This window comes from Nomia melanderi, chromosome 2, assembly GCF_051020985.1.
Source record: "Nomia melanderi isolate GNS246 chromosome 2, iyNomMela1, whole genome shotgun sequence".
Classification (NCBI taxonomy): domain Eukaryota; kingdom Metazoa; phylum Arthropoda; class Insecta; order Hymenoptera; family Halictidae; genus Nomia; species Nomia melanderi.
The window spans coordinates 10888814-10912199 of record NC_135000.1 but is presented as its reverse complement, the minus strand read 5'-3'; the positions used below and the strand labels follow the sequence as shown (position 1 = coordinate 10912199).

The following is a 23386-nucleotide window of genomic DNA, read 5'->3' as shown; positions in this document are numbered from 1 at the left end:
TCAACGACAAACCTATTTTCTTCTTAATGTTAATCGTAACTTTAAAGTATCCATTCTTCATACTAACACTTCAATAGTAACTCGTATAATAGGTTATCTCCTTATGATTTAAAAAAAGTATTAAGTATTTACAAGTATTTAAAAGTCTTATTAAAATGTAGGTATCTACTTGAAAAGTAATACTATTCTGGGATAGTTTTAATATAATATTCATTTCTTTAAACATTTTTATATTTCCATGTAACGAATCAGTTCGATAAGCACAATAAATAGAACAATCAATTAAATATTGAGATACTTAATCTTTACTAATCTCTATCTGCAATATGAGGATATCTTAATTATTGATTGTGTTAAGACATTGAATACGTCGACAGTGTGTTAACACACTGAATTTAATAATTCATCAACTACAAATTTGTTTAAATTTACATGCACAAATGTACAAGAATTTTATTTCTTAATATGTATTTTAAGTTATCATAAATTACGTATTTCCTAGAATTATATTATGTATTATGTAGTATGTAATAATAATTGATAAAATCGTTAAAGAATTGTTTTTAGCTACGAACTGATTTATACCAGTTCCAATAATAACTAATTATAAAGATATGAATAAAAGACGTTTTTTAATATTTTAATCGACGTTGATATTCTATTTGACTGACTGTGTTATTATAAATAGAAAAAGAGAACATTTACGTCTCACTAAAATTATTAACTCATTTTTTTGCTGAAAATGGACTTATATTACTGTAAAAAGAACGCCTTATATCCCCATATGTGTGAGTGTGCGTGCGTGCGTGACTTTATAATGTGTAAAATACTATTGTATAATTTCCTCTTTATTTATTTAGATAATAATATGTTTACGAAAACTAATCCTTTTCAGTTCTTTAAAACAATTGTATCGGATGTCTTTATACTTTTTACTTGATACTGTGATCAATACACTGAATGATTTCATCAAATTTCTCGTTTCAGATAAATGGTATTTCTATCGATAGCGATGCAGGTGTTCATCTTCTATCAGATACGGCTGTTTTGATAAAAGTCTTGGCTGAACTTCACATTATACGTTCTTGTGTTTTGATCAGAAACATCAGTGGCAAATATGTTACGCGCCCGAAATATCGTATTCTGCTTCTTCCTTGCTTTGCTGGGATATCCTTTGAATAAAGGTAAGTACTATTGCATTTACTATTTTAGAATCTGAACTATTACAATTAGAACAAATTGAAGGGTTTATAATTTGAGTAATGTCCCAGAAATTCAAGACAGAGATTTGGAACATGTTAAAAGAACGTGATACAAAATACGACAAATTATTTATATATGAAACGAATGCCGAAGAAAAAGAAAGCCAAACGTTTCAAATAAAGGGTATTTTATTTCAATAAAACATCATTAAATGAACGAATACTTTTGTTTTTTCGAAGATACAAAATAAAAAGGTCTAACATTGTCTAATATGAATACGTATATTTACTCGTCAGTGAATGTAAAAAACTGTTAATAACTCTTGATATTACTTAACCTATACAACTGTTATTATTTTTATTTTAACTAGTAATGTTGCGTTAATTTACATTTAAATAAAGAGGAATATGTATTAATTTTTTAATATTTTCTTCAACTATGTTGAACTGATATTATACAATAAAAAAATGTGTAGTATGACGGTTTAGTGAGGTTACTGGAAAATGAATAAAAATGAAGTAGTATGGAATATCGAATACAGACATGTAAAAGGTTAATAAGCACAGGATGCAATTCTCTACGATTAATGTTTACATACTATATAAATAAATAATTATAATATTGTTTATAGCAATTTCTAAGGAATTGCTTCCCTACATTTCTCTCTAAAGGAATTTCGTATGAATAGTGCTTTAAATTTTGAGATGTTGATATCTTTTATTTTAATGTTGTTAGTTATTTGAAAAAAGGTGATGACAAATGTCGAGAAACATTAATGTTACAAGTTTAGTTAATAGTTCATATAAAACATAATTTAACAAAATACGTTTTTAAGTTTTTTAGGAGGTAAGAATATAAAAATGAAAATTAAAAGCTTTTAAGAAACATATAAATAGATGGTACTTTCTGCCTAGAATAGAACCTCAATTATCTAAAACCGTTTATCTAAACATCGCTTAATCCGACACCTGATTACGGAAACAATGTTATCTTAATAGATTTGAAACGGTTCAGATGATACAAAGCAAAAAGTGTAAATGGAGATTTTATGAAATGTCAAATTATGTTTCGTATCTACAGCAGGATTTGGCTATATCGAATTGAATGGCAGTTACCATAATTACTTGGTCAGAGATAATTGCTTACATATTAATTAAAATTATTCAATTTATACCCTAGAAATAGATCGAAAGTTCATATAACAACATGTTTGACATTATGACAATAAAGCAAATAGGAATTATTACTAAGTAATTGGAACATGTATATGTAATATCACGTTTTATTTAATTTATATCTATAAAATGTCGCCAATTCAATAGATAAAGTTATGTATAAAATGAATTTATATTTCCCCTTTCTAAAAATTTATGTTCCTTTATTTTAATAAATATAAATATTTGCTTTTTAAGTTTATATTTCTTATCAATATACCATCTTACTTGCAATTAGTGAGAACGTGGATAATGTCTCTCTCACAATCAGTCATTCATAATTTTTCTGTATTAATACCTTATTCTAATTGCGATCGGGAAAAAGTAATTTATATCAATTGTGCGAATCAATTTGTATGTAACAATGGCGATGTAGGAGGACAATAAGAAAGGAAGGAAGGAAGAAAAGTGCGTGAGGATAAAGGTGGAAATGAAAAAGTTGCAGTTAACTATATTTATTTAATATAAGCAATTTGAACAAGAAAACCAAACAAAAAGTGTTTTTAACGAAGTATGTATCATACCGATTGTGTTGATATGTTATTTAAATAACATATCGTGTAATTTATAAACATAGCAAACACTGTTCTTATACAGGGTGTAACAAAATTATTGCGTACAAACGTTAGGGCGTGTACAGCTCACTAAACTGTGTAAAAGAACCTCAGTGAACATGGACCCAAAATTCAATAGTTTCCGAGATAAAAATAGGTTTAGTGTAAAAAAAATATATGGGGGCCGAATCAAGAACACCAAATTATCTCGAAAAGTATCAGCGATACGAACAAACGTGTCAAACAAAAGTTGCAGGGTATGAAATACTACATGATGCGGCGGGTGGTATTTGACCGTGACCTTGAAACGTCCTGCAAAAGTCACATCACAGTTCTTAAATAGAATCCCATATTTTCTATTCCATATTTTTGAAACCGACATTCAGGCGATTCCAAACCATTAGGAATAAAATTTTTCACAAAAGTCGTTATCAAGATATTAGTAATGGTGGCCGACGGATAGTTGAAATAAAAATATAATGTAGAATTCTAACTATTATAAACTGCATGCAAAATAAGTAGCTCATATGTATATCTAATAGTGCTTCCTGTAAGTTCGGGAAAAGGAGAATATGTTTTCATAAATATCTTTTATTTGTTTTATTTCTCGTCGCGTTGACTGTCACGAGAGGAGCGTTTTACAATATAGAATATTATTTATTCTTTTACAGTAAATATACGTAGTATTAAAAATAATTATTAATAATTTGATATAATAACTCTTACATTATACTATTATATAATTTCGTCACTACCTAAATATTTTTATTCGATATTAATCCTCTTGTTTAATCGTTTTGAAACAATTCGGGAGCTCCGACCATCAGTGAACAATATGTCAAAAATGATTGATCTTTTATGAATTATAGGATCTGTGGTTAGTACAGAATCACAAGGAGATGACGTTGCTGTCCATCAAGGCTTCAGTAATGAACAGAAATGCGATGGGGATTCAGATTGTCCTATAAAAAACAGTGTTTGTATTAATAAGATATGTCAGTGTGCTTCTGGTTATGTTATCAATGGAAGTTTGACTGCATGTATTAAAGGTAAACTGTACAAAGTATTAACTATTTAATACAGAAATTGAAAGTTCTCCAAATAGTTCTAACACATGATACACACATGTATTTCATGTATTTAAATTAGTTCTTATATTATTTACAGTCGTCACTGCATATAATGATGATTGTGAAGAATCAATACAGTGTTCTAGTTATTTACACAGCGGTGCTGCATGTGTAAATAAAGTTTGTACGTGTATCGATGGCTATTATTATTTACATGGAAGATGTAATGCATATACAGGTATTTCGTATGTTTTATAACGTTTCTTAAATGATATCACATTCGTTATTTTTTATGTTCAAGTTGATATTTTGATTTTAATATAATTAAATAATCTTAAATCAATTACTTTTGAAGGATTGCTCGGTAAATGCCGCCTGGACGAGGATTGTTATGTGCATGCGGAATACGGAGCAGCATCCTGTGATAATGGAGTTTGTAAATGTAGTCCTGGATATTATCAACGTGAATACAGGACATGCCGCCCAGAAGGAAAAGGTAAACATTTTCTCACTTCCACATTTATTTATTTCTTAATAAGAATATATAAATATTTTATAATTATTTGAAATTCGAAATGTTCTTTGAATTATATTATGAAATAGTGTAAGTTTTCATTATCTTATATCATGCTATAATTCATTCATATCTATTGTGTTGTTATCTATATGAAGTATTTTAGAACTATTGTATAGTTGTCATAGATAATTTCAAAGTAGTTTTATATACATATTCATTTCTACGTCTGAGTCATCACATTTTGTATATCGTTACTGTTAAATATGATAGATAATGGGTAATGATAGATAATGCATAAAAAACGTATATGCTTGTAAGTATTATGTATCTATACGTAAAAGAAAATTTTAAGTAAATACTACAAGTGTTTACTTCATGATTTTAAAAAATATCGAACAAAAATAAACAAACAATATATAATAACAATAATAATATATTCAGTAAATCCTAGAGATATAGAGTGAGTTATATTGCACATCATAAATGTAATAAATAATAATAACAATAATACATTATTACAATAAGTAATAATGCATTGTTACCAACCATAATTAACAAATAAAAATCAATTATATAATATATAATAGGTCAATAAATATTCGTTATAGGAGAACTCGGTGGGAACTGAGTGATCGAACGTTTCTGCCACAAACTAGGCCCGTACGAAGCTTTAAGACTGAGGTTTTATATGTTCATATGACAGTTTTTTACTTATTTACTTATTAGTTTTTTACTAATTTATCCCCTGAAGTATTGACATGTATTTATGAATTAACATGTACATACATAACTATGAGTTTTATGTAGGTAATAGAGATTGGTATGAACGGTGGTATATTTGACGGGGCAAGGGTGCAGAGAAATGGTCGAAGCCAAAGATTCGTTTACTTTAAATCAAACGTTATTTTCTGAAAACTAAATAAGTTTGAGATTTTTTAAATTATTTTTTCCTTTGCGATTCTAAAATTAAATGGTAAGTATTTTTTTGAAAAACATTTTCCACCAATCGACATGAAATTTTGAGGGATTGTTATGCTGAGTAGCCTCTCTAGGTGGATAAAATCGTCAAACTTAACTTAACTAACTGCTACAGTGTATTCTGTATTAACCAGGTATTAATAGTACCATATATTAAGATCTCAAATCCCATTTTTGAATAAGGATCGTTTAGGCAAACTACGATTTAAAGACGGACAATTCGATAGCTAGTCAACCGCATTTCCGTGGCTAATAAAAATGTCTTGCAGGTTTTTTATGATGCATGGAAATATTGATATTAGTAACCTCGAATTATCAATAACTTTTCTATATTTTCGTAAATTGAATGTCGAATCAAATAATTGATTCTCAATAGATACTTGTAACTTTGTAATCTTGTGTTAGTAATTTAATTTGACTCCTCGTCACGTCACACGATGATTTTTGGATGAAAAAAAAGTTGAGACTTCCTAGTTTGTATTAATCACAAATTATTTTTTTCATTTTTCTCTTACTGTCCACGCACGCGACAGTCGCACTCCTCATTTGACGGTTTGTTTCTTCTATTCACTAATATTTTTAAATCAGTTCTATTTGTTGTATATTGAAGGAATAAACAAATGTAACATTTTTTATTTGGGAATTTATTAGTTTCTGATATGTTAATGAAACATTTTCAGTACAATATATTCAATTCTGTCTATACAATTACGACTAATCAGCGATAATCGCTGAGTGGCAATATCGACCTCAGATTTATAGGGTTCATCTATATGATTTTCTAAGAAGAATTGGTTGTTCTAGCTGCAGAAAGATTTTTTGCCAATCATGAAGTAAAAGCGTGGGTGTGCACCTTTACTCTGGGGAAACCAATCCCACTAATATCAATCTCCGTATCTAAATAAAACCCATTTTTATATAGATGCAACATGTATTGTAAGAAACTGATTGTAAGTACGACGTTCTATAAATATTTAAGCCGAGGTTATTACTATTTATATATTGAGAGTTTTTCGTTAATATCTCGAAAACTACTAAATACTCGAAGTTAACATTTTATATTTGGAGCTTTTTCTTCTATTCCCTGAAAATTTCGCGTCAATCGACGAGAGATGCTTTTTAAAAGTTTAGAAAAATAAAGACTGAGAATCAAAGTGTTCGGCAACGGTAAAAGCTGGCGATGAGCTTGCGACCTTTAACTCAAAAATCAAACTTCTATATTTTTGAATTCTGATGAATGAAATTTTCACTGTTGCATTCCTTACGTTTTTCTGGTTAAATTCACACCAAACACGATGGAATTATGATCATAATTACTTGTATAATAAGCAATTGAAGTTTCGCATAAAAAAAAGGTCTGCGAATAGTAAAGAAAAAGACGTCGAGCGCTATAGTCTGTTAAAAGTAACCTAGTGGGCATATAGCGGAGATGACGATATGTATGAAGTAAAAGCGTAATCGGAGGAAGTTCTCCACCCCTCACTCTGAACCTTCATTCCACTTTCAAAGTGCAGCCCTGTTCAAACCAATCCGTATTATCTAATTGTGACCTTATTTTAAAGTGAAACTTATTTCTGTACATGTATGTAAGAGAATCTCTGAAATTACCACAACTGACTGAAAATGTTGGACCTTCTGACAATACCTACTCAGTGTTGTTCAGAAGAGTCCTGAAAGAATACGGATGTAATTGGTCAGTTTTCATCTTTTCTCGATACTAATTTGCTATTCGCCAATGTAGTTATATGTAACTCACCAAAACTATGAACAAAACACGCAGTGAGAGATCTCTTTTATTCCCGTGTCATCCCGGAGATTACCTCGTATGCAACGTGTCATAAATATGCAAAACTCAAGAAGGTCGAACAATCGAAGCGACTAACGTACTTCTATATTTGTGACTGTCCCACAAATGCGTTCATGTAGTAGACAAAATGCAATGTATCTCGGAAACGGAAAGAGATCGCCGCTTTTGTTGAAGAAAAAAGTTTTTATCGATTTCCACAAGATTTGTCGATGAATCTTACTCTTATGTATACTTGAATGCTTAGTATTCACTAAAAACATCCAGTAAATACTATTGTAATTTAAAGTATACTCCTTGCTTGCTTTAAGATTTTTCTGCATTTACTGTCTAGTAGTAGAAGATTATGCATTAGACATCTGGCATTTGCTTTTATTTCTTTTCAATACTTGTCCGCATTTACTTTTTGATGCGTTCGGCCCACTGTTCTGAATTCTGCATTATCAATGTTTCCTTTACATCATTTTGTATACGACAACACACATAATATAATAATTTGGGAAGACTGAAAAATACGGTAAAATTAAAACCTCCGATCCAGCTTACTTTATAAAAATGCATCTTTAATTGCAATTAGTTTTTCATTAATGTGACACTTCGTTAAGCGTATATACTCACTCTTTAACGCGTTTTAATTTTTTATAGTACTTCGTATCATATACATTACAACAAAACTATAAAGCACTCATAGCTTTAGAATTATAGTAAAACTATAATATTATACAGTATTTAACATAAAATATTGTGCAAATATTCCATATTTTCTAATTCGAACCATATCGATGTCTGTAAATATCAGATTATATTTTGTCTCAAGATTATTATTTAACCGCGAAACAATTATAAAGGAACCGAATTTTACTTGTCTGTTGTGTGCTCTAATTGTACACGTGCTTAAAACAGTTATTTGTATAAGATTAAATCTTCGACTATGACGTACTCTATATACACGTATAAATAAATACTTACTTGGCACGGTATTTGTAGGTTATTCGATGTGACCAACTGTCACACATCATTAAAAATATGCAAATTTTTCAAACGTCATTTAATATGAAGAAGAAAATTCGTATTGCACGATACATGGGTCAGTAATTACGTAGATCAATTTCATAACAGAGTACGTATTCTATTGTAATTGTTCAATAGTAAGGAAAATTTGAAGAACGTATTCACAGCCCTTCCGCAGACATTGATAGATCTTCAAGAGCGTGTATACAGAGTGTTTCTAAATTGTAACGCACAATTGATAGGGCGTACAGAATTCACTAAATTGAGTAAAGAAATGCAGTAAACATGGGTCAAAGGATCAATAGTGTTTGAGAGAAAAATGGGTTTTGTTTAAAAAAAATGTATGGGGATCAAATCAAGAATACCGAATTACGACTATGATTACTATCGGCGAACCGACAAGTTTGGAGGCTGACAGCTTACACGAAAAATTTCAATTCTATGGTTTGGAAACGTCTGAATGTAAAAATTCTAACGTGACCTTTGCAAGATGTTCCAAAGTCACTTAACGGACAAATACCACCTGTCGTGATATGTAGTATTTCATACCGCGTAGCTTTCGTTTCACACATTTCTTCGCATCACTAATATTTTTCGAGATAATTCCGTTTTCTCAATTCGGACGCCGTACATTTGTTTTCAACCAAAACGTATTTTTATTTCGAACACCGTTGAGATTTCGACGCATGTGTTCTGGTTTTCTTCTTACTCAGTTTAGTGAGTTGTATACGCTATATTATTTGAATATTATTATTTCCAAACACCCTGTATATTACGACTAACAAGGTGTGATTATATTCTTCCGATTTGATGAAGGTGGTTGTAAGAAAGTGATCGTGAAATTCACTATTCAGTATTAATTCATTATTTATAAATTGCTGTTGAAGTTTGCGTGGAAGAATACAGGAACACGATATTCAGTGTCTTTCTTATATGGTGGATCACAGAATTTAATAAGTACCGTAGAACTTCTTCCTTTGGAAACAACGCTCAATCACATCTTTCAACAAATTGCGTCACATTTTGTCATTTTGCACGGTGCCAGAACATAGTCAATGCATCCGTTATCCTGACTAATCGATATTCGTGTACCAGAGAAGGACACTGGATATTGCATTAGTTTACTCTGCTATGCGAACTTCAACAGCAATCTGTAAGCAAATCAATTATTTCCGATCCATGGTTCCTTTCCATTGGATTTTATTCAAAATTTTCGATTTGCCGAAAAAATAATTTAAGATCGTGTCTGAACGACAAACGATATGTTCAAAATGAATTTTTCCCATTATCTGCAACAATTTGAACTCTTTTAGCTGTAGTATGTACACATTTACGTCTTATAACGTTATTACGGCATTACCACACGAAATGACGATGGAATTAACTGGACTTTGAAATCTACTCCACTACTACATGCACATAAAACGTGACTGATTCTCGCAACTTTAAACATATGATCTGTATCTTTGGCTTTCTTATGTATCTAGGTAGAATAAGTTTTGTGTTTTATTTTTGTATGCATCATAAATAAAACGGACTTGAAACACTAATTAAAAATACTTCAGAATATGATTTACAGAAATGTTATATTGTAAGGAATTCCAACTGAAAAAGTCGAATTTTTTAAACGACTATAGTAGAGGAGCCACTTAACAGGAATTTTTAGTTTCAACTCGCTAATATACGTTTCAAGAATTCCATGTACATACCTGTATCTCTTTATTACTCGTTTAAAATGTCTAATCTCTAGTTCGAAGAAAGTTGAAGTCTTACCCAATATACTTGTGTACATAACTTGTTGTCGCAATTTACCTACTTGAGTTCGTATTTTCTTCCATGGAGAATCGGTTTGTCATTTCCATTTATTGTCTTTCATTCGTATAGTCGAAGTTTCGAAATATTCAGCCATTCGGATCAATATCTTGGTTTGGTCCAGAATTACTAGTTCTTAAACGGGTAGTATTACATTAAGCATAACAGTGCTCGTGATATTATACAATACATATGTAGGTACGTTCCTACTATGCGACTATAAGCATTTGTCTGATTTTATATAATTTTGATTCTTTGTATTACACAGTAGTTGGAGACGCTTGTGTAATAGATAACGACTGCAAACTTGACAATGCATACTGTGACGATAATAAATGCAGTATAAAAAAAGACAAATCAATTTCTGTACATAAGGAAAACATGCTTCAAGAATCTTATGAATTAGAACAGATTGCAACAGGTTTGTATTATTTTTTGTTATTACATTCTACACATGTCAGAAAGTTGTAAATGTGAATACATTTTTTTCGTAGAGCTTAGAACAAATTGTACGACAAATGAAGCCTGTGGTGAAAATGCATTGTGCAGTGAATTAGGCATATGTATCTGCAAACGAGGATACTTCTTCGATACAAGCACAACAAAGTGTGTTCCTGGTATGTTTAATTTATTTATAATTTATTGATTTTTTATTACAAAATAATGAAAACTGTCAGTTCTTGTTTTATAGTTTTTACATAAAAATTGCATGAATATGCAGGTAATAGAACACTTTCGCTTAGCAGTTCGTGATTAGAAAGATCAAAATTCGTTTCTGTACTTGAAGTTTGCATTAACATAATAACAATAACCATGTGAATTGAACATTTTATATATTTATTACATTTTTGATCTTCTAAAACTCAATGTAAGTGAACGATTTTTTAAAAAATGCAATAGAATATGCAATAGAATGAACAAATCTTTTTCGACCTCACTGTTTCGTTGTACACTTATGCTCCGGATCTGTTCTAAAATTGTGCAAGTTAATGCAATACAATAACATAAACATGGAACAAGAATTTTAGCTTCTTCCAAAGAAAATAGTAGTCTAAAAAAATTCTTTTATAACAATAATCTCTAGCATATACATGTATTTAAACAATTTTAAGACAGAGACATACACGCTTCTGTGATCAGTCAGTAGACACATGGAAGCAGTTACATAGGTTTCTGATAGTTCAATGCACAGGATATCAAGAAAAGGGTTAAATATTTGAACGGTAGATAATACTTTTCCAAGAGAAGAAACAAATTCTTACGAACATGAGTTGAAAAATTAATATTCCGAATAGTTTAAAAAAAGGACCTCGTTACCGATTTCAGTGATCTTGAAATATGTTGTTACGAACATCATTCTAAACAACTTTTATGTTACCATGTTACCACTGATCGGTCTTAGAATTTACACCGTTATATTCGAAAGCGCACGCTTCAGTAGGTTTTGGTTTTCTAAATAATTCGCTTCATTAAGATGTTTCAGTAATAACACTGTGGAACAAATTTTAACCTAAGTCTCCTTTATTTTCTGCGACAAATTTTAACTGCCTATCGTTTTTAGTTTTCACGTAATACTTGGTTTTTTGAAAAATTGGACCGTTTTTACAAAAACCCAGTTTTTTCGAAAACTGAACGAGATCCAGCAATTTGGTTGTCGGATTCGTATTTAGGGTAAGGAACTCTATAAGAATCACCTAGTGGTTATTGTAAAAAGGAAAATAGGTTAAAATTTGTTCCACAGTGTAATGATTTCTTTATTTAATACGAAGAAGCAACGCATCATAGAATGGTATTGTTGAAAGAGTCACTCATTCATATTGTTCTTTAAAATCCTGAAAAGTAGGTGTCATATAGATAACAGGGAGAAGTATTAACAAACTGGTTTCTTTAGCGTGTGGATGTAAGGGGGGGGGGGCAGAACCATTGTTATTTCATAATTACCAAAATTTCCTTCCAGTCAGAATCCTGGGTTTTGTTTTATAAATATGTATATTGATAATAAGATACGAAACGTTCATTTGTAACAAAGTTCATTTGAAATAAATTGAATACAAAAATAGACAAGTAAACGAATTACATATAATGGACAAAATCACTCTTCGAAAAATAACCGTGTTTCTGATCCTGTATCGCGTATAATCTTTTGTTGTTCTCTTCACTCTTCACTCTCGTTTTCAAACTGCCCTTGCCTGTTATTTGTCATGTTCATCGCTCTCACTTATACGTTCTGTTTTGTGCACGGAAAACGCCTAACCGCTGAACTCGAACTGCAGCGGAATTCGTGGAGGTGACGTTATTATTCATTATGCGACACATTAAAGGTCTTCCATACCGGCAAGCATAGAGTTCTACATTTTTACGAGAGAAAAAGATTATTAAAAATATTAATTTTTACAACAGATTTAAAAATCATTAAAATCGCGGAGCATGTTTTCTTTCAGGTTTACAAAAATTTTCTTTAAAATTTGGATTTTTAATAAAAAGTCAAGATTACCTTATTTTTTAAAATAGCGGTATGTATTTTTAATTAGTGTTACAACTAATGATGTGACGAATTCAACGACCAACTTATATGATCCTTACATAACTTTAAACTTAGACATTTTTACATAGTAATAACAATATGAAACAGCAAGAAATACGAAAGTATATGTGCAATATAAGTGAAAAAACCATAAAAGCTTGAATTCACTAATCTATTGGACGTAGTATATATTATTTAAGTGCAGTAAAATGATTTTCTATGTTAATATTGCTAATTGATTAGTGAAATTTTGTGAGGTCAAGGTCCTGCACAGATCATGACATAAGAGGTCGTTGAATTTGTGACCGTATCAACTATAACATTACCGAATTACAAATATATCCCACTATTTAGAAGAAAACGTAACCTTGACATTTTATTATAAGAAAAAAGATGAAAAAAATTTGATTTAACTTGGCAGGGCGAGTATTAAATTAGTTTCAAGATCTCAATACCGACAATGGTGAGATAATTGAGAAAAATCTCAAATTCTAAATACAATAATAATTAGCATGAATATTCAAACAGTAAGTAATTTGTAGCTGCATGTCTTTGGTTTATAATAGAACAATCAATTTTTTATTTTCATTACAAAAAAGCTTCTTTTATATGTTACAAACGTAATCATTATTCGTTTAATTTTTATATTTTTCTTATTAGTAAATAATAAAGGAAATAATACCCAATTTTACCGTCGCAAAAACATATATACATTACAAATATATCGCAGTTTGTTTGGTAGGTAGGTGCTTTTAAATTACTGGATTTGGTATATTTTCAATTTGACATTAATATTTATTGATACTGCACTTATTAAGTGAAAAGAGAACATCAAGGTGGAAATACAGTATTCAACACATGGTAAATCGTTGTTTTACATTTCTGTACTTTATTTAAAAAAAGATCATACTGAAAAATTGGTAATTTATTAAATTTAAGTAAAGGTATGGTGGCAAATATTACAATCATATGTTATAATGGTAAATAGTATAATCGTAAAGATATGATTGAATCAATAAAACACTTAGTGATTAAGCAAGAGAATTAATTTTCTAATTGTAAGATTGATAGCAGAATTGTACAAGTCCAAAGAGATTCTAAAGAAAGTTCGTAGTAATACAGTTAATCGATAACTCAGAAATAGTAGATACAATGTTAAAATTCCTTTAAAAAGCTGCAAATAAATCAAACAAATCGAAAAGAGGCAGTACACTTAGCTAAAAAATAAATTCCCAAAAACGACACATGATAGAAAAATGTAGACAATTTTCGTAAATGGGAACAAAAACATTTTCGAATTAGTAACCTTATTGTTAGACCAATCGTGAAACACGGAAGGGGTGGTAAGTATAATAGTTTGGAACTATATCTTGACTGTTATAGTAGGCAAATTAGTTGAGATTTTTAATGAAAACGGATATCTAAATATTTTTGAACAAAATTGATTGATTAAAATATTTAATAAAATCTTTACTTTTTCCAAGATAACGATGTAAAAGCTAAATCACGTTCAGTTTAGGAATATTAACTGTATACATAACTACGTGTATATATATATATATATATATATATATATATATATATATATACGTATTACACATCTGTATATAATTACTGCAGTGTACTACACCTTTTTGCACAACCATCAGATCTGAATCCTATTGATTTATGGAATTAAATAAGTACTTGGATCGTTAAATCCGGACGCTATCATCAAAGCGACACAGAAATTAAAATTATAATTACCCGAAGAATGGTATTCCGCTAGAATATGGAAATAAAATGGAAGAATAACCGAGTATCGTTAATTTGAACATCTCTGTAATAGCAATTTGTTGAACACGCGAATATTTTTGAGATAGTAAAATTTGGTATCATTTATTTTATTATTTACTCACTAGTAAAGTAAAAATGAAAAAAAATTAAATAAATAGTGTTATGTTAGTAGTATTTAAAACGAGTGTTGTAATATATTGAACACTAAAGAACTTATTACTTCCATAAATAACACAAAAACATAAGCAGTAATTCTTCGAATTACGTGCATCTAAATATTTATGCCGTTCATTGTAACTTTTAAATTTTGTAAAATCGGCAATAATACGAAATTGCTGTGAATGTACCAACTTTAAAATATGTAAATATAAACAATTTTTTAGAGCTTGGAGAATCCTGTCAAGAAAATGATAATTCTACTATTGAATATGCAGAATGTAAAAATAAAAAATGGAATTGTGTCTCAGGACGGGTTTCTTCTGCAAGCAATCAACAGTGTTTAAAACGTATGTTACTTAAGTTTATAATGTTCTTTAGCACTCAATATCCTTGTAACAAATAATTCTTTGCACATATTTTAGTGACCAGGGTCTACAACAATTCCTGCCTGAACAATGAGAATTGTCAAATTTTTGGACCAGACAGTATTTGTGAAAACAAGAAATGTATTTGCAATGAGAATTCTCACTTTGTTGAATCTGAAATGTTTTGTTGGCTTAAAACAGGATTTAATGGGACTTGTCAGCGAGATATAGACTGTTACATTGATGGTATTAATACCAGTCTGTCTTGCACAAATAAAGTCTGTTCTTGCCCGGAGGGTACTCATGCAAATTCAGATTACACAGATTGTTTGGAAAATTACATAGGTAGTATAATATACTTCTATTAGGAAGCTTATAACACCATTTTTTTCGTTGTTATATCATTATGTATTCAATCATATAAACGAAATTTAAAAATTTTATTACTAATTTACCAAAGGTATCAACTCCAGTTGTACTATGGATAGTGAATGTCAACCAAATAATTCAGTATGCAGAAAGAATTATTGTACTTGCAAGGAAAACTATACAGCAACCTCATTTAAATCTTGTAAGCCACGTAAGTATTAACCGTTAGAAAGTTAAATAATATCATTAAAAAGTGTAAATATTATTTTGTTCATTTTTGAGCCTGTATATTATAGGTAGTACAATATTGGTATTTCAAATGTAATAGTTTGTACTTGTAAATTATAAATTTTTAATAAGTTAGTAAGTAAGTACTTTATCTTTCAGGTAGAATATATGAATATTTGTTTGTTATATTTATTGACACAGAATGATCGTTTGATGATTAAATAATAACAAGTTACTGTTTGTGTTTTATTGTCAGTATCAACCAACATATCTTACACAAATTAACATTTGTTCTAAACATTCACAATAACTTGCTAATTTAAAAAATATAATATCGAAAAGAGTAGTGTGTCTATTACAAAATATTTAATTCTGCTAAAACAATTCTCTGAGCGTTTTTTATGTTATTAAAAGAACAAGAAATTATTATAAGAAAATTTTCTACTTTAACTGACAATATTTATTCAATACAACAAACTAAAAACTAATTTAGTTGTGTAAAATTAAATGTTATAATGATTGCAACAATATAACAATATTAATATCTTGTAATTTTCAGTTCGGCTTTTTGGAGAGTCTTGTGATGCAGATGTTCAGTGTTCTACTACAGTACCAAATGCAATTTGTTCAGCAGTTGATACCTCTACCACAAATAAAGTTTGCAGTTGTAGTGAGGATTATCATTACAGATTTAATAAATGTAATAAACGGAAAGGTATAGATATTGAGATTTATATGTACAATATTCAAAATATCGCAGCATTTTAAAAATAGAAAAATTACAGTGCACAATTTTATTAAAAACTTACGCATTACGATAATAGTATTCTTTTAAGTTTTTATTAGAATGAAAATTTGTAAAACTACGAACTTCACTGAAAACAGTCTGTTCACGGCGCAAAACAAAAGCGGAAAGAAATAAAAATAGTATTAATATATATTTATCAAATTAATTTACAGAATCTAAGAATTATATAAAATGTAAAAGTAAGTTAGTTAACATTCTTACATAGTTTAAATTGTTCTACAATAATTGTTTCCCAACAGATTGTTAAGCAGTTGCAGAATTATATTATTTATAACAGTTTGTGCATATGTACCTCTATATTTAATCATATAATTTGATTTAAAAGGCTATGGTGTGTTGCTTACCATCTTTTTCAGTCATTTGCAAAATGCTTATTTGGATAACACTGAATTACATTTGCAAACCTGCTAATTAAATGAAGTATTATTATTTTATCAGTTTCTGCAAAAATATACAGGACGTTTAGAAATTTCGCCCCATGTTTACTGGGAAATTTTTACTCAGTTTAGTGAGTTCTACACGCTCTTTTGTAACTATTTAGTATATTAGTATAATATATTATTACACGAAAATAGATGAAGGCCTTTTTCAAAAACAAGCATTGCTCACAGTTTCTTAAAAAGATGAAAATATGCAAGAGTAATAATTATGTGTTCATGTATCCCCATACAGATAAAAAACAAAATCACAGTGAAAATGTACATCCACCTGTAATATGTAAAAGAATTTCTTTTTTTACATTTTTTCATTTGCATCTGCACGAAAAATAGGTACCTAGATGCATGATGCGATCTATTTACACAACTTGCTCAAAAAGAACATTTTTAAAACAGTTGCACGTCCACCAACAAATGTATTAAACATAATTTTGTTCTTACAGTTCTTGGTGAAATCTGCTTGGATCTTGGGGAATGTTATCTAAATTCCAACCAACACCGGGTAAAGTGCAAGAACGGGCAATGCGCATGCGATTGGGATTACGTTAAAGTAAATGATACTGTGTGCGAAATGCATTCGGACACTCGATATAACAATAACGGTAAGTAACCTTGACTCGTGACCGATCGAAAGGTTTCCTTGCATTTGATTCCCGACGATGCTGGAGGAATGAGGGTCGAAACTTTAACGAGTAGTTTTTTGAATTGCGCATGAAACATTTTTATGCGGCAAGGTAAAGTGCTTGTAATTACGTACTGACCGGTCGCATGCCATTTCTGAAGTTGCGTTGTAATTTCTGCGATTGTGGTTGCCGATAAAACATATCTGCAAGGCGACATAACCTATCTAAAACATGCCTTTTCGCAGAAAACAAGGTAGAGAATAAGGATGTTCCTAGGAAGCATTACTATTTCCTTCGCATTCTATTTTAAATCGTTTCTAAATAAGTCAGGAAAAGTAGGGTGAAATGAAACGCTTCTTTTTGAATTGTAATAACAAAGTATTTGGAGCAATAAACGCATGAATCCTCTTCTGGAAGTCTTAAGTAGACCTTTCGCTATAAGGAAGTCAAAGGTTTTCTTAATAAAAAATGTTAAATGAGATATTTATTGTATATAATGTAATACATTTAGAAATGATAATATATGTAAACTCAGTCATTGTGGTCCATAGTGTCTTCTTACACTTATACTAGTTACAAAATAGAAATCATAGAAATACGCAGTTTTTAACGAGCACGCACACTTATACTGTAGTTGGATGAGAACAATTGATGCGAGCATAGGTGTCGCGAACTTCCTTCAAAAAATATTTAGTTACCAAAGAAGGTACGATTTTCTGAACGCATTGAAAATAATTTAATGCATTGAATAATTTAAAATAGCATTTAAAATTTACAGTTTGGCATAAGATAAAGAAATAACTGAAATGTCGAAAATACAGCTTAAGGAGCATAGAATCTACTGTAGTAATCTTGCTCAATTTTTTAATCAAAAGGTAAACAAAAATGCTTCAAACATCTATGTAATATGAAAACTTTTTCATTGAATATCTTTCGAATACCTTGGCTCGAAAAATAACTCATGCACTGTTCTGCAGTCGATCTCAAACTACATCGAGGACTTATTGGAATCATGCCATGCGATATTAATTCGATACTAGACCTTTGTCCATGAAAAACATTACTACCCTGTTTTACTTAATCGTCCCGTTTTACCCTATTTTACCCTACCGATCATATGTTATTAAGATTTAAGACTGTACAAGACTGAATGGGAAAAGAATAGAGCCACAGGCACCCGAGCCTACATCTAAACTATTAATAATTGTTCTCAAACCAATGAATCATACGATTGAAAATAACACTGCATAACGTTACATTTGTTCCGGGTAATATGATAAAGCGGGCGTTGTCCCTCGGTGATTATGTATAATCATTCTCCAATGTTATTGGTGATTATGCATAATTTCCAGGGGGTTATGTATAATTGCCGGATTAATCAAATTTACTGTAACATATTTAATGTGTATGTAAGTATTAAGTAATTTTTATAAGTGAATGAATTAATTTAATTTTGTTAACAGATACATACAATTGCTTTAAACATTTTAAATTGCACAATAAGCTTAATAAAAAAAGGAAGTAAATATAAAGGTTCCAAATATATTAGTCTTCTTATAACAAATTGTAACAAATCGGTGCGATCGCTTTTAAGTTTCAATAAGAAATACCAAATGTAACATTTCTTATTTCCCACATCTCAGATTTTTAAACAAAAGATTGAACAAAATTTCCTGTGAATAAATAAAAGCAAATCATTCGGTTTTTGCTAATACTACTTTTTTATCAACGTAAGAAATTAAAGCTTGATATAAAATGCTTGTTTTGCAGGATATCAAGTAATCAATCACAAGCTTAATTCGATTTAATTCTGTAAAGGTCAATCTGTAATAATTCTGTAATCATTTCAAATTAAAAAGGCATTAGAAAGAAATTAAAAAGATTATTGTTAAAATGATTCATCTATTCTTAATATAATGTTTAGATATATTTTGTAGGTTTCACTGTAAGAAAACGATTATAAGATTCACCGAAATATGAGAAAAGTTTCATTTATAACTGGAAAGAAAGAATAACTAAAAATTGTCTAAATTCTTTTCCGTTGACATTAGGGTACTTATTTACTTAAATATCCTTAGTAAATTAATATTAATGTAAAATAAAGTAAAAGTAAATTCCAGGGTTTTGTGAACATAGAAAACGGTTACGAAATTTGCAGGAACATCATAAACGAAATAAACGCAATAAATAATCAAATGAAACGCACAAAAAACAATGTGTTTATCATATACCTATTTAGAAGTGAATACTTTAGGGTATTGCTATACCAGATACGTAGAGGCTATTTCGAAGTAATTGCACTTTATTCAAAGGAATCCTTGGATTTTTATAAAATTGCATAGGCTCATAGAACTCAGCACACAAACCTATTCAAAAAGACAATTATTCTAATATGTATTTGTAAAGAAATTTGAGTTTCTATGTCGAGGAGTTTAGTTGTCCTGCAAAGTGGTATTTTCTACAATCTCGTGTGATAAAATGTCGAATGATAGAAGAATGTCGAATAACCAAACAAGTCCTGTTTTGCTAATTAAGGTATTATTTATTTATTTACACATAAATTAATTATATATTATATAAATTACATTTATTTATTGTACTGATAATCTACAATTATTATATCTTGTAATCGTTTGTGTGTGCTCGTCGCATATAGGCTTGTTACAATTTTAGCAATAGTTACGTGTTTTTCTTCGTCTTCTGATAGAACCAGCCATTTCCTCGATATCTTTTCTTCTGAAAACGTGTTAAGAAATGGCACTTTATTATCTAATTCTCTTTATTTTCTATTGCCTTACAGAAACTGATCAGAATTATATAATAAAATACCATTTTCGAACGTGTGGCAGGTACAACCGTAGGAAATGTCTTCGGGGTTCTGGAGACTTTCCCTGGTTAATGTTTTCAACATGGCTCTTATCAACTCTTGGTGACGCGTTATTTTTGATCTATTAATATGGCAAAAATGTATTAACATCAGTAATTTACAAATGAAATACTTACTTTGTAAATTTTATTGGTCACAATTTTTCTATTTTTACATACAGTTAATCACGCATATACAATGTTCTTGGCAAGAATGGATCTCGAAGACGGGGTTTCTCTGAAACTTGAACAATACGTAACCCTGTGTACGAAGCGAATTTACAGAATTTCGATATTAAGTGTGTGATTGATAGATTGGCGGTGTCAGAGCAGTAACTAGGTATCGAAAGGTAGACAAAAAAGGAATAATTTGAATTTATTCTTTTTCCATACGTCCATTCTAATGGCGAAAATAATGTATGAACATACGCAGCAAGCTGCAACTACAGACTTTAACATTTAGTCATTTTCTGGGCACACATCAGGTTTTTTGTATTTAAATTCATAAAATATTACTTTAGTTATAACACTAACGATAAAATCTAATACATTTTTCGAAAATCGGATCACGAAATCATTATTTTATGTGAATTTAAGTGCTTAGGGTGCCCGAATATCCGATTGTGGAACAACGTGATTATATGGGTTATATACATTAGGGTCATTTCTGATTAAAATACCAACAATTTTTAAGTAATATTCAAGTGTCTAACGACTTACGCTCGAAGATGTACGTAAGTAATAATATCGGTTCAATAAAAAATGTAAAGATGCGTTCGTATGTAATATAATATTAGAAGTTCTTTGAGAAATTCTACAAACAAATTTACTTGTACATTATTTAAAAAGTGAAGTGTTGCACTTTTTATACCGCTAGCATAATAGATCTCAGTAAGGATTCATGTTTCTCATTACACAGATATCACTGTAAATATTTTTACTACATCAAATACCTTATCCTTTTTTTTCAGGTAACGCTATCAATAATGTTTCTGGAGGACTATTAACAACAGCACTATTAATGATAAGCTATCTTGTTACCTTAGTTTAATTAAAAATTATTGTATAATTAAATATAATGCAGAAATGATTATAAATATTGATATATGACGAATTTTGTTCAATTCGAATTGATAAAAATACAAATTACAAGATAAGGTATAATTTATCCAACATATAGAAGAATTAATACGATATGTTAATAGTTGTAAATGTAACATGACATGGGTGCTTTATAAATTATTATAACAATATTATATAGATTAAAATAGCGAATCAGGGCTACCTTTGTTTTGAAGAAATAAAATATTAATAATGTGTTATAATATTAACCCTTAACGGGCCGGAAGTATTTCAAATTTACTTACCGCCAAAACATAACATAGATAACATAGATAACAAGCGGAAACCGATTCATAGAAGTGACCTAGCACAATACCTAACGTGTTATTTGTAAATATTACAGCCATAACAGTGATAAAAATAATAAAATGACTTTTGTCGCCGTATACCGTATTAGATCCAGTAAGTGAAAGTGCCATGCCGCTTATCTTGTAGCATTGGTCTGTTAAGGGTTAAATAAAAACTAAGCCAGACCTAACGCAAATCATTGATTAGCGCAACCTTCAGTTAGGGAACAAAGCTAGGCCGTTTAATACGTAAATACCGAATCAGGTATGTAGGGACGGAAACGCACTGCGACGCAAGCAACGACAACTCGCAGTCAAAAGGGTCTGTCGATCAGTCGCGACGAAGTACCTATTCGTGTACATTGTAATGCTTAGTTTCTTAAGGTGTGAATGGACGATTGTTTGGGTGTGTGATTAATATCGCCTTGCGACGAGATGGCGCCGGTATGTTTAGAGAAAGTATGGCCTGTTTCACAGTACGATTTCTGAATCGCGCTATGCAATTCATGAATCCTACATATGGGGAGGGGGTGCTACTGTTAAATACACTCGAAAACTGTAGAGTTTCTTTTCAAGCGGACCCCTTGCAGTAGTACAGTAGTAGTAATAGTAGAATTTCGGAAAGTCATAGATTCTTTTCTAGGAGTGTATGAGTCTTCAGAGTGAGTCTTCAGCGAGCATTACCGGATGTACACATGTGTTTACCTTTTTATCGTCCTTATCTTATTAATAAATGTTTTGTTAAACGTTAAAATACCGCTATATTGTCATAATCCTACATATATGTATTTATATATACAAAGTAAGGTAGAAAAGTGAACTAAAATAATATAAATATGCATAAAAGGCGAAGTATCTTAAGTACATAAAATCATTAAGTGTCGCATACAATTAAATTCTTATGCGTATTCATAATATAAGAAAAATAAATGTAGCGGTACGTGGCTCGTAGCGTTGGTAGGAAATAGCATTGACCGCTTACAGATGTTTAGGTATAGGCAATTAAGCCTACCCTAAAGTCTGTAAGTCAGCGAAAATATTTTACACTTTTTACACGTGCGTAGCTGAATAGGCTACCCTACCATAAACGCTGCCAGCCATGTCCCGTTACGGCTTCTTCGGCCGCACGGTCAGCGCGGCTCGGAAAAAGCTTCCGAATTAGAAATTCACAATTTTTCCCCTGCCAAAAAATCGAGGCGACGTTGGAGAAGAGAATTAGCTCCACCCTCGAAGTTTCCAAGGGGTAACGCCTTTCCGAAGACGAAGATAAATAAAGCGGAAAGGCGCGAGGAAGCACATTACCCGTTCTGCCTCCGAACACTCGTCTACGTAAATAAATAACTTGTAAACATATTTGTCGCGAGTATTCAATAACACATTACATCTCGACAATAAAGTTATAAAATTGTTGTTTCTAATTCATTCGCACAATGGTCTACTCCTGTGTTTTTCAATTTTCCTTTCATATCGTAAACAATATTTTAGAAGATGTATAATTCATCATATGTTGTTTTCTGTACAAACAGACATTTTGTAAATTTAATGTGATGCCCAGATGGCTGTATGCATTTCCTTTTGTTTGTTTGCACTTCCGTTTCCGGCAGACATGCTTGGCGTGTTGTGTTCCCGCCCGGTGCGTCAATTCATTGTTCGAAGTTAA

At 30.4% G+C, this 23386-nt stretch overlaps 1 protein-coding gene across 1 annotated transcript; it reads left to right on the top strand.

Moving 5' to 3' along the window:
* Positions 1-45: 45 nt before the first annotated feature.
* LOC116430740 (uncharacterized) lies at positions 46-23084 on the top strand. The gene is made up of 13 exons (XM_031985273.2): positions 46-157; positions 988-1184; positions 3841-4020; positions 4139-4279; positions 4397-4537; positions 10432-10584; positions 10658-10780; positions 14847-14969; positions 15045-15332; positions 15448-15567; positions 16144-16299; positions 17273-17431; positions 21289-23084. Exons 2-13 carry the CDS (start codon positions 1118-1120, stop codon positions 21366-21368), a joined length of 1731 nt encoding a protein of 576 aa, XP_031841133.1. The 5' UTR covers positions 46-157; positions 988-1117; the 3' UTR covers positions 21369-23084.
* The last annotated feature ends 302 nt before the right edge of the window (positions 23085-23386 follow it).

Excerpts from the sequence above, each read along its gene's own strand:
- LOC116430740 (XM_031985273.2), top strand. The coding sequence starts at position 1,118 with ATGTTACGCGCCCGAAATATCGTATTCTGCTTCTTCCTTGCTTTGCTG. Across the intron at positions 4,538-10,431 it reads ATGCCGCCCAGAAGGAAAAG|TAGTTGGAGACGCTTGTGTA; the intron begins GTAAACATTTTC and ends TGTATTACACAG. Across the intron at positions 16,300-17,272 it reads TAAATGTAATAAACGGAAAG|TTCTTGGTGAAATCTGCTTG; the intron begins GTATAGATATTG and ends TTGTTCTTACAG.